This window comes from Passer montanus, unplaced genomic scaffold (genome assembly GCF_014805655.1).
Source record: "Passer montanus isolate IOZ18808 unplaced genomic scaffold, ASM1480565v1 scaffold1, whole genome shotgun sequence".
In the NCBI taxonomy this organism is placed as follows: Eukaryota; Metazoa; Chordata; class Aves; order Passeriformes; family Passeridae; genus Passer; species Passer montanus.
In genome coordinates, this window is record NW_024356504.1 from 2,111,227 (window position 1) to 2,126,480 (window position 15,254).

The window sequence follows — 15,254 nt, forward strand, 5'->3', positions numbered from 1 at the left end:
GTCTGCTCACAAGATACATATAAAAATGCCTTCGGAAATAAGTTAACCCCTCAGCCACAACAGTGCTCTAAGCAGATTCTTAGCAATAAAGTCCACAGATTAATTCAAAGCTGTGTAATACATTAAGTTATTTTCAAGTAGTTTTATTTGTTTCACCAGATAACATGATAATGTCCAGACCTTCCATTCAGCCTACTTTCAGTCTCCTCTGTACTACTTATCTTCATCATTGACATCACATACTATCATTAGTTTTCACCCAAACCTTGAAGTCTCAATTCAAGATTTTGTCTCTTTGCTAAATTGCTAAACCTTTGCTCTTCCAGAAATACAGCAAAGAAAACACTAGAGAAGGTGCTATGTTGTAAGACAGGTCAGTAAGATTCACTGCAAAACCTTTAATTAAAACGGTTTTGTTAGTTTCTCCTACAACAAAAAGTATTTCTTGCCTGGCTCCACAAGCAGTTAGAATATCTTACCCATCCTCCAACCCAGTCCGAAAAGTCCCAGAGTACATTCGTCCATCTGCCCATTTTAGGATCCCTCTGGAAAAAAATACAAACCCATGCAAATATGTAAGATAATTAGCTCACTTTGCACTTTACAAATACCTTCTGTGAGTGAGCCTACTTATTGCTACAGCAACCACTTCATTTTGGTTTCAACAGCTCCATTCCAATGCTTTTACCTTCCATGGGGTTTTCCTGAAAGCCACCTCCCATCATAAACAGCATCCTTGAATCGAGGGTCCTTGTAGAAGGTGTATTTGGCACTGCGAGAAATAGGAGGCTCCTGTCTTGGCACATTCCCACCAGCTCCATACAGAATCATGTCAGAAGTCCCTCTAAGGGCCTGATCCACTGCTTGGCTTATTGCCCTCAACCACTTGGTCTGAAACAGAAAGTGGTTCATGACAGAATTGAGACAACACCTGTCTTTGCACTGACTCTCACCTTTGCAGCAAGCACAATCAATCACTGCCACTGCTCAGCACAGTGCTGTGCACTGAAACATGGCTACACTCAGGCACCATGTACAGCAAGCCTGCACACTCAGATGCAGAAAGATTTCTTTAGTGGGGAATACTCAGGCAATCCTTCTCCCAGTTTGGTTTCACAGTAGGGGAAAATGCCTCATTTGTATGACTAAAGTCTTGTCAAATTTGTAGAAATGCCCACCTTCTCCTGTGGTGTTGAAGAAACAAGAACAAATTGCTCTTCAGGTGTTGTAATCTTCAACCCGTTCCTACACAGGGGAAAAGTATTTTAATCTGTGACATTCCATCCTGAAACCCCAAGGTTTCTTAGAGCATTGATACTGTGTTTTCTCTTCTCCACCCCAGCCAGCATTCCCTTCAAGACAGCAATAAAAAGAAGCAGCAGCAAAGACAACTTGCTTCCCTCTCGACCACCTTATTCTTTCTGATGTTTACACAACTTTTATTTAAGACATAGAAATGCATTTTCTGAAACAAGAAAAAAGGGTAGATATGGCTGCAATCACTGCATTCTATCCAAGTTCACAGTAATTGGTTACAAAATGCTCATCTTCTCTCTCAGAAGATCAGACTATTTCAGCACAACAAGAATACTCACACATTACCAGCTTCTTCTGAAAGAGCTTCTACCCACAATGTGGACAAGGGAAAAATATGGTGTGTTGAGAACTGTAGGAAAGGAGAAGGGAAACATCACCAGTTACTGATCCATTAACCCGGCCCCATTTTTTTCCAAATGGTTTATTTTTTCCCCGTTGTTTGAGAACTAGGAAAAACTGAACATTAGGGACTCTTTCCACCACTTTACTTCAAGAAACAGCCAACAGAAACCATGCCAGCCACAGGGCAATGCAATCAAATTTTAAAAAGACACATAATTTCAGATTTATTTTTACACTAGAAAAACTTCACTATATGAAAAATATGTAATGTGGTTTGAAGCAGAGAAAAGGTTTTGTTGCTGGCTGCAAGCTGGCTCACCTGAGCATGTACCAGAGCATCGTTGAAGAGGATGAACCAGTTCACAGAGAACCTTCCCGCGTGCTGCAGGGACAAGGCGCGATTGCTGCTCTCACAGATCAAACGCCGCTCCGGCTTCCGCAAGGAGTCCTGCAGGTGGGGCCAAAAGCAAAATGACACAATCCCACTCCTCACTGATTGTGACTTAAGGCCCGTGCTTTAGGTTTTCACAGCAAAGGCCCCACCTTTCCAAAGTAAAGAGTACTACAGCAACACCAGCTGGAAAACACAGCAAGTGCAACTGGGACAGCAGCATCAGTAACAGACACAGGCACTAAGAGCAAGAGATTCAAGCTGCCAATGGACTGGCAATCGCCACCATACCGTCATTTTCCCAGGAAAGGTCTTCCAGAAGCCAAGGGTGTATTCTGCTTCTTTCATTTTTCTGCTAAGATGGACAGCAAGGTTCTCGTAACATGAACTGGAATCCTGCAGCTTCTGGTATTCTGGGGATGCCTGTAGGGCAAGGCAGGACACAGCTGAGGGTGCTGCTGAACCCCTGTACCAACACCACCAAGCAAGCTGCAATCCAACTGCTCATTTTATTAAATCAGCACTAAGGGCATGACAGTTGGTCTGGGTAATAACCAGAGCAGATAGAGTTATTTTCTCAGTCACATGCTCTGTTAGTGTCCTGATAGGTTTTTAAAAATCACAAGAAGGTCCCTGAATGTTACAAGAAGAATGACTAATACACAATCACATGATCTACTTTCCTGCAGCTTAACAAGCTGTCTCAGAAGTAGTGCTTATAATTGCAGGAACAACTCTAAATTACTAATTACAATATTGAGCTAAATGTACAAGTAGTTACAGTGCATGTTTAATCATCTTTTATTTCAAAACAAAGTAATTATACACATCTAAATGGGTGGTAAAAGTCTACCTAATATATATGTAGTGTTTTTTGTAGAGTATGACAACCAAGGGCAGCTGCAATGATGCCAGATGAAACTGAAAATCAACAGGCAAACATCAAAACAATATATCTGCAATTAAGCACTCAGGCACGCAAACAAGCTCTGGCAAAATGACAAGTTTCTACCTGTCACGTGATTTGTGCAGGTGGTGTAAGATTATGCAAATAAATCTACAAGATCTTCCCTGCAGCAAATACAAGGTTGAAGTAGCTCCTCTGAGGAATAAACCAGTTTTAATTACCTGGCATTTGCTTCACACAGTTACTTCCAAACTATAAGTTTCATGTGTTTATTTATTGCACTATAGATAAAAAAACCATCTTACCACTTCAAAACACGTGGCAAGCTTTAGCAAAGTTCTGGCATAATTATGAAGTCGTCCAAACGGCATGAAAAACAGAGCATTCAAAACTTCTACTAGCTGGAGGTTTTCCTCGTTCTTCTCAGACAGTTTCTGTAACAGCTCCTGGTTTTTACTCAAGAAGTCTCTAAATGATGGGACCATTGGGAAACAGAGGGATGAGAGAAGAAAAAAGACATTAAGCCATCAGTGATGTTGTATGTAAATGAGCCCAGATTGCCCCTTTTTGAATTATCATAAACCAATAAAAATTTTAAGGGCAAATGCATGCTGCTTATTCATCTGTTCAATTTAGTTTGAGGAAGTACAACAGTAAAGACATGTAGCTAAAACTGCAATACAAGACTTGTTTTTTACTTGTAACTTCATATGCTCAGTCATCAAACTGGCTGAAGGAAGTTGACGGTATTGCTCACTTGGAGTGTAACCAATCGCCTTTTTCCTCTTTACCACTTGATTAGTAAAGAACAAACAGGTAGAAAGACATCCCCATTGTTTTTAGAGTAGTAAGTTTCTAGCACTCTTGATTCATGCAAGAAGGCCTGAAAGAATCTTAACTTTGCTCTAGTGCACTTCCCTAAATATACTGAAATAATTTCTTCTGGCAACTGAGCAGTTCTTCCCCTAACTACAAAAATTACATCCTACCTCAAAGAAAGGCAGGAAATCTGTTCAATTCTGAGTCTGATTTCCAAGAGGGAGAACTAATCTAGCTCAGAGAAGAAGAGGGAAATGATTCTGAAGACAGTATGTTAGCACACAAAGCCAGGATTTCCTCCTTAAAAGGAAAGCACACCTATGTTTCCCTCTCCTTTGCTGTAGGTGTGTGCTCACCAGTGCTCACACAGGACAGGTGAACTGAAACACATCCAGCTGGGAAACACTTAAACCACAAGTTGCAAGAATCAGGTGAGGCTGAGAAAGCAGGCCCCAGGGACAGCAAAACAGATCAGAGTTCACAGCAGACTCCCTAAGAATGCTACACAATTGGTGAGATGCCATCTCACACAAAATACTGTACCTTGTGCAGCTCTGCTAGTGGTACTTAAGAACTCTGTTACTGAACCAGTCTTAGGAATAACGTCTTCTTTAGAGAGAAGACTGTTTTTCCTAATTTTAAATTTATGCCTCTGGACAGCTTGCTATTTTTAATTTTGAGATCCTCACATGGAGGTTTCTCTGTTGAAAAGCATCAAACAATAACAGACAACACTCACTACAGTTTGTCTACTCTTTTAGAGGACATGCTCAAAAACCTGCCAACTATGGAGACTTCCATAAAGTACTTTTTTTAAAGTCAGGACTACATCTAATGCATTCATGCTGCAGAACATCCATAAAAGATGGGTGGACACCTTTAACCATTTACTTAAGACAGTACCCCTCAGGGAAGGAGTGGGGGGAAATTCATCATTAGCAGAAAAGATATTATTTACTTTCCTTTGCAAGAAGCAGGACAAAACTTGCACAACATCTTTCCTGAAGTGTTACTTACCTAATGAGACCCTGGCTGCAGTAGAAGCTGTGACACCCAGCAGTGACAACTGATGTGATGAATTCAGCACTGGGTGATTTCACTATGAATTATAAACAAGCTTATACTTAACTAAGATTTCCTCTAAGTCATCCTAAAAATCCTGACCAATGAAAAAAGATTCTCAGTGTCTCTCAGCAGGGTGATTCTGTATTTAGACTTTGGCACTGATCCTCAGAGGGCAGAATATTCTTTGTCCTAGGTACCTGTGTTTCCAAGACCTTCCAGTACCATAATTCACAGTGCATTCAAAGTGCTCCATAAATGTTAACTGAACTACTCCAGATACAGAATTTGTGAAGGAAAGGCAGTAATTCCACAGACAAATTTAAAATTACCCTCAGTACAAAAACTTCTTCAAAGCACTAGTGTGAGAGACCCAGCAGGATTATTTTATTTCCTGGACAAAAACTCTACAGAAATGAGAAAAAAGCTTCAGGATCTAGAAACCTCAACTGTACTGTCTCAGGCCTTAAAATACAATTCCTTCCTCACATTTACAGCATCTATGCATGAAATAGAGCAAAGAAACCTTGAGAGGCAGAGAAGATGCACATACAGAAATATTATTTTTGCATCATTTTAAAGCACTTCCATAAACTTAAATAATTCAAATGAAATTAATTCACCTAATCTACTGGAGCTCATTTTCTTTGGTATTTTCTTGACAGCAACATTTGAAAGAATAAACATTAACACTGAATAATGATGAACATTTAACCTCATATATCTGAAATTTTTAAAAAATCATGATCTGAACTCTGTGTTTCTTTGAGGGAATTTCCCATAACAAGCTTTTTTTCCTCCTTTTTCCACCTTCAAGATGAACTAACTGAACTCAGCAACATTTTATCCTAAACTTTTATCAAAACTTTCTCTTTATTTGAAGGAAAAGGAATTGTGTACTCAAGTATTCTAAGAGTAAGTCTCTGCATGATCATTACTACACACATACACTCTCCATTCTTTACAGTTCTTTGCTAATTGATAAAAATGTTCAAAAAATGGTAAAGGTTTGCTTACATTGCTGGCTTTGCAAGGAGCGTAAATCCTCCCATCACGAGGAAGTTTGTTACTGAAGTACAATACCTAATATAGGGAAGAAAAAGATCTTCAATTACAAAATGAAAACATCCCAGAAAGCAGCAACTGTTGAAATGTCCAAGAGTTTATGATGATGTCTGTAATATTGTTTACTACACAAGTTGTACAGTACTTGAGCAACACTCAGTGTTATTGCACACTTGGCATTCACCTTCCACATGGAGCACTGAACATACATTACTACACATTACTGCTGCCATTAGCACAATACTTTAATTTTATTTTTGTTTCTCTCAGATTTGGATGTGTACAGAATAAACCACCTGTTTCAACCATTTAGTACTAGTAGCTTCTAATTACAGTCAAGATGGAAATTTAAATAGGGGAATTTTCTTTTTTCCTGCTCTTTAACATTCCACGACTTCTCCCCATCACTATTAAAAAACCAAACCAAAACCACCTTTCACCAAGGGAAGGGGTCACTGCTTAGGCCATTTAACAGATTATACTTGTGTTGCCTGACTGATCCTTGACAGATACTCATGGTGTAATGCCAAGGCTCTGATGCCATACACATAAAAACATGTAAGCAATAGGGAGCAAAGGGGAAGAGCAGAAGATAAGCAGCAGTGAGAACAGAGATTAGGTATTTCAGTGTTTGAGGAAGAAAAAATTAAAGCCTTCTATTCTGAGTAATGAGAACCAATTTTGGAAATCCAGGTTACAAGAAAAAATTCAAGTTGAAGACTGAGTAAGAAAATGAGAAAACACATATTTAGAATTATGACAATCTATATGATAAACAAAGATGGAAGCTTCTTTTAGGGTGATACAGCATAAGTTCATCACTGACCTAGCAAAAATGTTCTCAGTTGTGCCTGTGTTCAAAAACATGCAACTAGTTGTCCTTCAAACTGCTACTGCATAACAAAGTTGACAACTACTGCACAACAACTGAAGTTGATAACATCAAAATTGTGTTTTCTTGGATATTTTCAGTTATCTGGTAACCAAGGCTACATTCAGATACAACACTTTTAAACTTTCTGTTAAGCCATTATTTTGCACAAAAAACTGTAAGTATGATGACACTTCTGTCACATTTAAATAAAATTGTCCAGAAACTGTAAGTTACTGATGACAAAGACAGAAAACAGGCTGACTGCATAGGTCTTCTCTCCCAAATGCATTAAGACAACCAAAACAATAACTAGGAAAATCCAGACTTAATTCTCAGTATTAAAACAGCTCCAGCTTTTGGGTGGCAATTGTAATCTTTAGTTAATGACTATTGAAAAAGCATTTTGTAACCTCAATAAACCCTCTCAGTATTAAAGCAGCTCCAGCTTTGGGTGGCAGTTGTAATCTTTAGTTAATGACTATTGAAAAAGCATTTTGTAACCTCAATAAACCCCCAAAGGTATCTTTAATTAGCAGCCTAGCAATGGTAAGTCTTATCACATAATACTACAAGATCCTTAATAAGTGATGGATATTTAGGTTTATAGACAGCAACCAAAGAAGAGTCTGTAACCAGAGTTTTACACAAAGGAAGATGATGCTGTTCATGTGCTCCACTGGTGAAGACATGGAACTACATCTCACTACAAAGTGAATCCATTTGTGTAAAACTCTCCACACATTTCTAAATCACAGCAATGCAACAATTACATAACTTTCCTTATAACCTACTTTCCCTTAACTCAGGGCTTGTTGCAGTCAGTAGATTAAGCCTGCAGAGACTCAAGATGAGAGGGAATTGGATACTTGCTCAGTGTAACTATCCAAAAAGAGACTGGAATGCTTCAGGATGGCCAGGCTCCTGGCTTCTTTTACTCCATGAAGAAAGCTACTTAAAGAAGCTCCATGTTGACCAATGAGATAGCACAGCTTGCTGAACCTGCTTGCCATTTCCTGCAACAACTGGATTGTATTTGCATTGCCCAAATTATCTGTAACAGACCAGAAAGCAATTTAGCTTACCTTACCAAAGAGCAGAACCCATTAACAGAGAGAATCTCCAACATGGTGCTGTTTAGATGTTTTATCAGCACTTTCACCTCATGGCTACATTATCCAGAATCAGAAATTCAACAGTTTTAGACTAAATATAGCTCAAATAATGAAGGGATTTCAGGTGAAATCAACAGGAAAGTGCAAATATTAACAGAATGAACACTGTCAAAATACAATTGTCTCTCACCTCTTCATCCAAACAGGGGAGAAAGCAAGAACTTAGTTTTATCTTGAAAAATATGCAAAATTTAAACCTAATAATATAACAGAAATTTGTTGTGGAACGTAGGGGAAACAGCAACTGTCTTTCACCTCTTCATCCAAACGGGAGAAAGCAAGAGCTTAGTTTTATCTTGAAAAATATATTATTAGGTTTAAATTTTGCATAACAGAAATTTGTTGTGGAACGTAGGGGAAACAATATCAAGGAAAAAATTAAAATAAGGTCTTACCTAAACCTAAAAGAGGTCTAAGAACCTGAGATTTGATCTCACTCAGTTTGAAATAAAACCTCCTCTCAGTAGCAGCCAACTCATGCAAACTGGCAATATATCCCATCACGTTTTTGTCAACTAAGGCCAGACAGTTGTCACCACCAGCTATCACATTGCTTATGTACCCTATCTGAAAGATGAAAAAGAGAAAAGAAAAAAAACAGCAGCTTTAATGTTTTTCTTTTTACACTCCAATTTAAAAATAGAGTAATGCAAATAAAGCATATTTTGAAGAGCTAAGTGGTAGTAATTGATAGTAAGCATTAATTACCTTCAGTGACAAACAACCTATTCAATACTGTCTAATACAAGAATGACAAAAGTTGAAGATACATTTATAGCCACTGCTGTTCATTTTCCTGACTCTGACAGAGCCAAAAGACAATAAATAAATCACCTTTTAAGGTGGCTCATACAACCATTTCATGTTTAAGAGACAGTGACCTTAAATTCAGTCACTTTAGCATCATTATATCATACATTTCTCCTATTAAATATGAAGAATATACTTTATTAGAACTATGACTGTGCTCTGGACAGGTCCTTTCTGGACCTGGAATATGTCAATTTATTGATAAGAGTCCAGTTTATTGATACTGCAATATTCCTAACAGTAGTACTTGCTTTCCACAGTAGTTCAAAACAAATTTCTTACCTAAGGTCAGCACAAGTGGCACTGATGCATTGTGTTTCCTCACTAATTTTGGCTCACATGCAAAAGTGAGTAATTCAGAGTTTGCGCTCTACTTTTATTTCTTTGATTGTTAAATAGAGGATTCCTTTGAAACACTGAGCCAAATTTGTTCAACAGGCAACCAATTCTTATATGCAGGAGCCTATCAGTCACCCTTTAAAAGAAGGGAATGGCTAGCAGCAATCTTACAGAAGGCATACAGGAGTGTGTGTCTGCAGGCACAGACACAGACCCAGTGTCTAAATCTCTGTGCCTTCTCAAAACACTTCCCAAACAGCTTTTCTGCTCAATTTAGGGAAATAGCTCCCAGAGGAGCTAAGGCAGAGACACTCTCTACCCTCACAATTTCCTTCCTGGTACCTTAAACTCACATTGGTTTGAAACCATATACAAAGAACTTGGAAGAGGACATGCAATGAGAGTTCACACCACTACCTCATGCCAACCTCAACGCACATGTAAAATTCAGCTTAATGAAAAAAAAACTGTGTAGGGGCACCTCCTGTCTCCCATTAACATCAAATGCACATTTTTGCTCAGATTCCCCTTTGCATTCATGTGAAAGGGAGGGGTAGGGAAGGAGAAGGTGCAGAACTCATGGGGACCTTCTGCCCAGTCACAAACAAGAGGCAGAATACTGGAATGGAATAACAGAATAGGGCAGCCCGTGGCCTCAGCCAGCTGAGAGACAAGCAAGTGAAGAGCAATAGCAGGGAAGACTGAATGCAAAGACTGGTGAAGCAGAGCACAATAAAAGAGTGCATTTCTGCAGCACGCACAGACAGAAGGAAATGGAGTAACACACTAGAAACACCTCCTTGTCCCTAAACAGAAGGGAAGGCCAAGAAACAGGCAGGGGAGAGAACAATACTACTCGACCTCCTCTCTGCCCCCATCCAAAGTGCCTCTCATTTGACTGCTAGGAACCAACCATGTGCCTTGACTCCCTTAAAGCTCATCAAGCTACCAGCACTGTGCTATTTCCTAAGAGCACCAGTATGACCTGTACTGACTTTAAGGAAATAATACTCACCTTACTACAAGCTACTAACAAAATTGGACTCTTAGTACAGCTATTTTCATTCAAATTATTTTCTGTTGATGTCTCCTGGCCACAGTAATATAATCCCGGTTGGAAGTCTTTCTCATCTGCTAAGAAGAGAGAATAATCTAGTCCTGCTGCTGTAGTCCAAATACCATCACCACACACCTAAAATTCAGGAGGAAGGAAGACATTAAAAATCATCACCCAAAGCTGGAAGGAGAGAAAAGTACATAACTCTTCTAGTCACACATGTACATAATACACCTGCCAAGACAAATGATTGCAATAACCAGCCAATTTTACATCTTCAGTATCTCATAACAAATTAACTCCTTGCACATATACTGAAAACTCTCTCCAGTTTTCTTTCTAATGTCTGATTCTTTTGCCTTTCAGTTACAAATCAGTTTTATTTTTAAATGGGCATCAAGTGAGTTTGATTAAAGTGGAACACTATTCTCCCCTCTACATTTAACTGGGAAATCTATATAAACTTGGGAGACAGTTAATCTGCTGTACATTAATTTGCATAAGGCCTAAGCAGGAAAATTATGCAGCTAGCTTTCCATTAAGATGAGCACTAGAAAACATGGGAAAGGCTGTGGTCTAATCTAAAAATTGTTATTCTGCTATTCACTCAGTGTGGGGAAAAGTTCAAAACAAAGAAAAAACCCACTGCCAAAATTCTGCGAAGCTCCGGAAACAAGGAAACAAACAACAAATGTGGCTGTGGTCCAGCCAAGATAAAAACATTAGAAACAATTGTTTAGAATAAAAGCAGAGTTCTGAAGTATTTATACATTTCAACACTGTAACATCAATATCAGAGAAACCAAACATAAGGTAAAAGCAAAATCTGATAGGAAGATACAACCAGTCACGTTTCTCAGTTCTAGAACTTCACTGTGGTCAAAAACCAGGGGAAGTTAATGATTTCTTGGGTAGATTTTCTCAAGTTCATCTAAAGATCATTTCACAGCACTAGCCAAAGAAAGTCAAGGGCTCTATTATTAAATAGCACATAGATCCATGAACAGGTCCTTCTCAGAAATTACTCTGCACCCACTTGTACAAGAAGAGACCCTGAAAGAAGAAAACCACAGAAAACAAAGTACCTTTGCAAGACGAGGGACAGTTGTTGGGGAGTTCAAGTGACCAAGCTGGCCAGAGATATTACTGCCCCAGGAATACACCTGCAAGAAGCAGTGCTGAACATCAGAATGTACATTTATATACATGGAAACATACTGAACTGTGCTAGTACAATGCATCAAGTGTGCAAACACACAAGTCAGTGCTATAGGAGTCACATACTGAGAAGCATTTCCTTCCTTTTCACTGCCTTCCTACATTCTGAGATTGTCTTCTCACATCCAGAAATGGAATGCATCAAATCAACTCACAGCAATATTTAAACATAAAGTTGATGGTACACGCAGAACTGGGACAGAAATACAATTTATATTCCAACTACTTCTATGCTGCCTCCCACAAACAGGAACAAAAGTTTAGAAGCAAAAAAACTTAAAAACTAGAAAAGACCAAACATGACAATTATGTCAGAGAAACAATAAATGGTAACAATCACTTGTACCTGGGATTTGGCAGTGAGTGCTAAGGAATGATGGCCACCAGCAGCGAGGTGAATCACTTCCTTACCATCAAGGCTTTTCACACACAGTGGCTGAAGTCTGTCAATCCCCAGAACCCATAAGGTGAGGGAACAGAGGCAGAATGTTTGAAAAAAAAATATTATCAGAGGTACTGTTTATGTAGAAATGCTCAAGGTTTTATTTCCTCCCCCAAAACAAATTAGAAAAAAAAAACAAAGATATATGGAACATTCTGGCAAGAAACCAGCTTAGTCAAAATGGTCAGGAAGGGCAAAAGTTGATGACAGACCTCACCCCAATTTAGACAAAGTCAAAACATCATCAAAACTGTTACTGATTACAAAGGGTAAAATTGGAATTGATTGATGCCCAGTAACAATACAGCATAAAATGTTACTTAGAGAAACTTAGGTCACAACACCTAAAAGAACAAGCAGGCACTGCATGACAGATGTTTAAATTTGAGAAGCTGAGACAGTTCAATACTCAAAATTGTCTAGCAATCTACTGAATGAAAAAACGTTTCTCAAAGAAATCTCACCTTGGCAGAACATCACCATGCCCTAGCTGTCCTTCCTTGCCCTTTCCCCAGCTCCACACCTCTGTTCTTAGAGAGGGCAAAAGAGCATCAGCTTCACCACTGTAGGTTGGAGTCAGAGCCACAGTCCTCATTTTTGCCCGTCCTACCTTCCGTAAGAGCCTTGGGGAAACTGAGCAGAGGCCAAGAATGAGAAAAATTTCTGATCATTTGGGTAAATGTATTGCTCAGATTGTGTGTTACACAGTAACAGCACTACTTAAGAGCAGGTGATCAAAACTTCTTGAAGCAGTTTTAATTCAAGCCTGAGAACCAAGGTTGACAGGTAAGACAATAGGTTATGGATACAAAGAAGTAACACAGGTGCTAAAACCAGGTAGATATCAAGTAGTTTTTACCAGCTGCTAAAGTATAGCAGACATATGAGAACCATGCAGTTATAATGAAGCAAATCAGCCAAAATAAACTATACATAAAAGTGGTTTGAAAGAAAATATATCCTTGCAGTGAACAGAAGACTTCAACACTTCCTAAATGTCCCCTCAAATCCAAGATCAATACAGTACTAAACCATATACACATTCAGAGCAATTAACAGCACTAAAATCTGTGAGGGAACAAAGCCATTAACTTTGAAGTTCAGCAGTGGGAACTGGAATACTCATAGGTCTCTGGCTCAACACTAGCTCAGTGCAGTGCAGACTACAGACCATGCAAATTTTTATTGACTACAAAACCAACATGAAAGATTATTTGGCAACATGACTCCTCCAATATGTTTGCTTTACCTTAATTTAACAAGAAAGACCATTCATTTGTAAACCCACTGTTTTTGGGTTTTTTAGCATGCAGTATCTGCTAGTCTTCACTCTCTCTGCTGCTTTCAAGTCCTAAGATATCATTTACAATTCACACACACCTTTGAGAGATCATTAGATTTGTGTTTAATAAATATTTGAGTTTTTTTCTCTTATAAATCTCCACATTATTATAAGTTTTCCAGTGTCTTTTCCCCAACATGCTTGTTTACCTTGTGACAACAAGCCAGGCAGGGAGAGCCTTCGACTCCCTCCTTCAGATTCCTCTTCTCTAATATCTACTAAACTGGAACTCTTCTTCCCCTGCATGGATTCCAGCCTGACCTGCTCTTCTCGACTGTCCTTCAGAGCTTCGGGCCCCGGGGACCTGCTGCCCGACTGAGATGCTGGCTCACTCGAAGACGTGCCGTACAAGTTCATGACTTTCTTCAGGGACAAGGCTCCAGCCTCGTAGGTGGCAGCGACTCTCACCCCAACTGCTGAGGCACACGAGGCCACCAGGCTGTTCAGGGTGGATGTGCTGCTACCCGGAGGGCCAGGGATGCAAGCACCAAGCTGCTCCTCTTGAGATGGCTAAAACCAAAGGGAATGGGAAACTATCAGAGCAGACAGCACAGAACAGTAGGAAGATGATACACATTCACTATTCTAACCATGGGCCAGACTGAACATCATATAATATTTATTATAAATGTTTACTGTAAATTATAGATATATTTTAACTGTATATATAATATAAATTACCTAGGTTTTTTATGCTTAGGTGTACATCTATTGCTCAGAATGATTTTTTAAAGGTAGCACCAAGCACCATTTCTAAAAGGACTGGGCTTTGTCTGTTGCACGTGTCTTGTAGCTCAGCCATAAGAGACTGTAAGTCTGGGGTTTTTAAATACCAACAAAAAAAGGATCTTTACACACAAATATAAGAAGTGATATAATTTTAAGCTTATTACAAACTTCTCTGCCACCAATGAAAGTGCATCAGTGAGCATGCTCCATTTTGAAAGAGACAAGCTCTCTTTTCAATATGGTAAAAGGTAAACAGCAATTTACGGATTCATTTTGCAAGGCCTATCTTAAAACCAGACTGGGCTGTGTCCCCTTACACCACTGTTGTATCCATATAAAGCTTAGTCAATAATCATCAAGTCACACGAGGGACAAACTGACTGAAGGCAATGATTGGCCACAGCACACCATCACCTGTAACAGCAATCAGCTATCCACCAAATAAGAAACAATGCCTGAAATGACCTCTGACAAACAATTTGAATATTAAAACAAAGACAGCAAAGTCCCATTTTCCCATCTAATACACAGTGGAAAATGGTATTATTACAAGTACTACAGCTCATTTTATTCCACCAAAATAAAAACAATCTTTGACCTCTTTAGGTTAAAGGACTGGGATTGGTTCTATTTACTTCATCCTATTTCTAAAAGGCATATCTAGCAAAACAGGAAGGAAAACTTCATTTGTGTAGGAAAGCAAAGAAAAATGAAGGATTGTACTAATGCTGAGACATTACATTAGACCTCATCTCTGCTCTTCACCTGTATATCAATTGTGGAAGATTCAGTGAATCAATTCCAGTCTTGATTCCTGAAACTGTGCAAGGAAAACAGTGCTCTGGAAATACGCCAGGAACAAGGAACTCAGAAAGGGAGCATGAAACTATGTTTCAGTCATTTCTCAATGCTGGAATTCTTGCAAGACTCTGAGGAGCCCACAACTGCTAGAATTCATTCATAACAGCAAAAAGCAAAAGAAAGAGCAAATGTATTTACACAACATTCATTTCTCTAAAGGAAGCTTTCCTCAGAGTAAGAAAGTATAACTTGCTGAACTACTAAGTTACTTGACAGATTTTAAAATTATGGGGTTTTGTTGCCATCAGAGGCAGTAACAAAAATCAACTATTTTTTAAGTATTGTGAAATTTATTTCCCAGAACCACTGTGGAGAATATTTTACTGCAATTACTAAATAAATAAATAAATTTATGTCTGCACAACACTTCAAATGACAAAAGAAATTTTCACAATTCCAGTGTCAGTTTTGCAAATTAGGCCACAGAGCAGCAGGGCTCCTCACAGGACAGTAGTTAAGTAAGGACTGCCAGACTGCGCTGTGAGATTCTGGATTAGTTTTCTGTCT

The 15,254-nt window shown here is 38.9% G+C and overlaps 1 protein-coding gene across 3 annotated transcripts in view; it reads right to left on the reverse strand.

Moving 5' to 3' along the window:
• ALS2 (alsin Rho guanine nucleotide exchange factor ALS2) overlaps positions 1 to 15,254 on the reverse strand; it is a 36,218-nt gene that overhangs the window by 13,263 nt on the left and 7,701 nt on the right. For all 3 annotated transcript variants that reach the window (XM_039701089.1, XM_039701178.1, XM_039701007.1), the window contains exons 5-19: positions 13,307 to 13,667; positions 12,280 to 12,448; positions 11,720 to 11,816; positions 11,241 to 11,318; positions 10,114 to 10,290; positions 8,345 to 8,516; positions 7,648 to 7,828; positions 5,856 to 5,921; positions 3,263 to 3,425; positions 2,342 to 2,473; positions 1,979 to 2,107; positions 1,596 to 1,666; positions 1,179 to 1,245; positions 689 to 891; positions 480 to 545 (exon numbers count right to left, since the gene is read on the reverse strand). In XM_039701089.1, the coding sequence (XP_039557023.1) occupies positions 480 to 545; positions 689 to 891; positions 1,179 to 1,245; positions 1,596 to 1,666; positions 1,979 to 2,107; positions 2,342 to 2,473; positions 3,263 to 3,425; positions 5,856 to 5,921; positions 7,648 to 7,828; positions 8,345 to 8,516; positions 10,114 to 10,290; positions 11,241 to 11,318; positions 11,720 to 11,816; positions 12,280 to 12,448; positions 13,307 to 13,667 (2,132 nt within the window). The remainder of the gene's footprint in view (positions 1 to 479; positions 546 to 688; positions 892 to 1,178; positions 1,246 to 1,595; positions 1,667 to 1,978; positions 2,108 to 2,341; positions 2,474 to 3,262; positions 3,426 to 5,855; positions 5,922 to 7,647; positions 7,829 to 8,344; positions 8,517 to 10,113; positions 10,291 to 11,240; positions 11,319 to 11,719; positions 11,817 to 12,279; positions 12,449 to 13,306; positions 13,668 to 15,254) is intronic.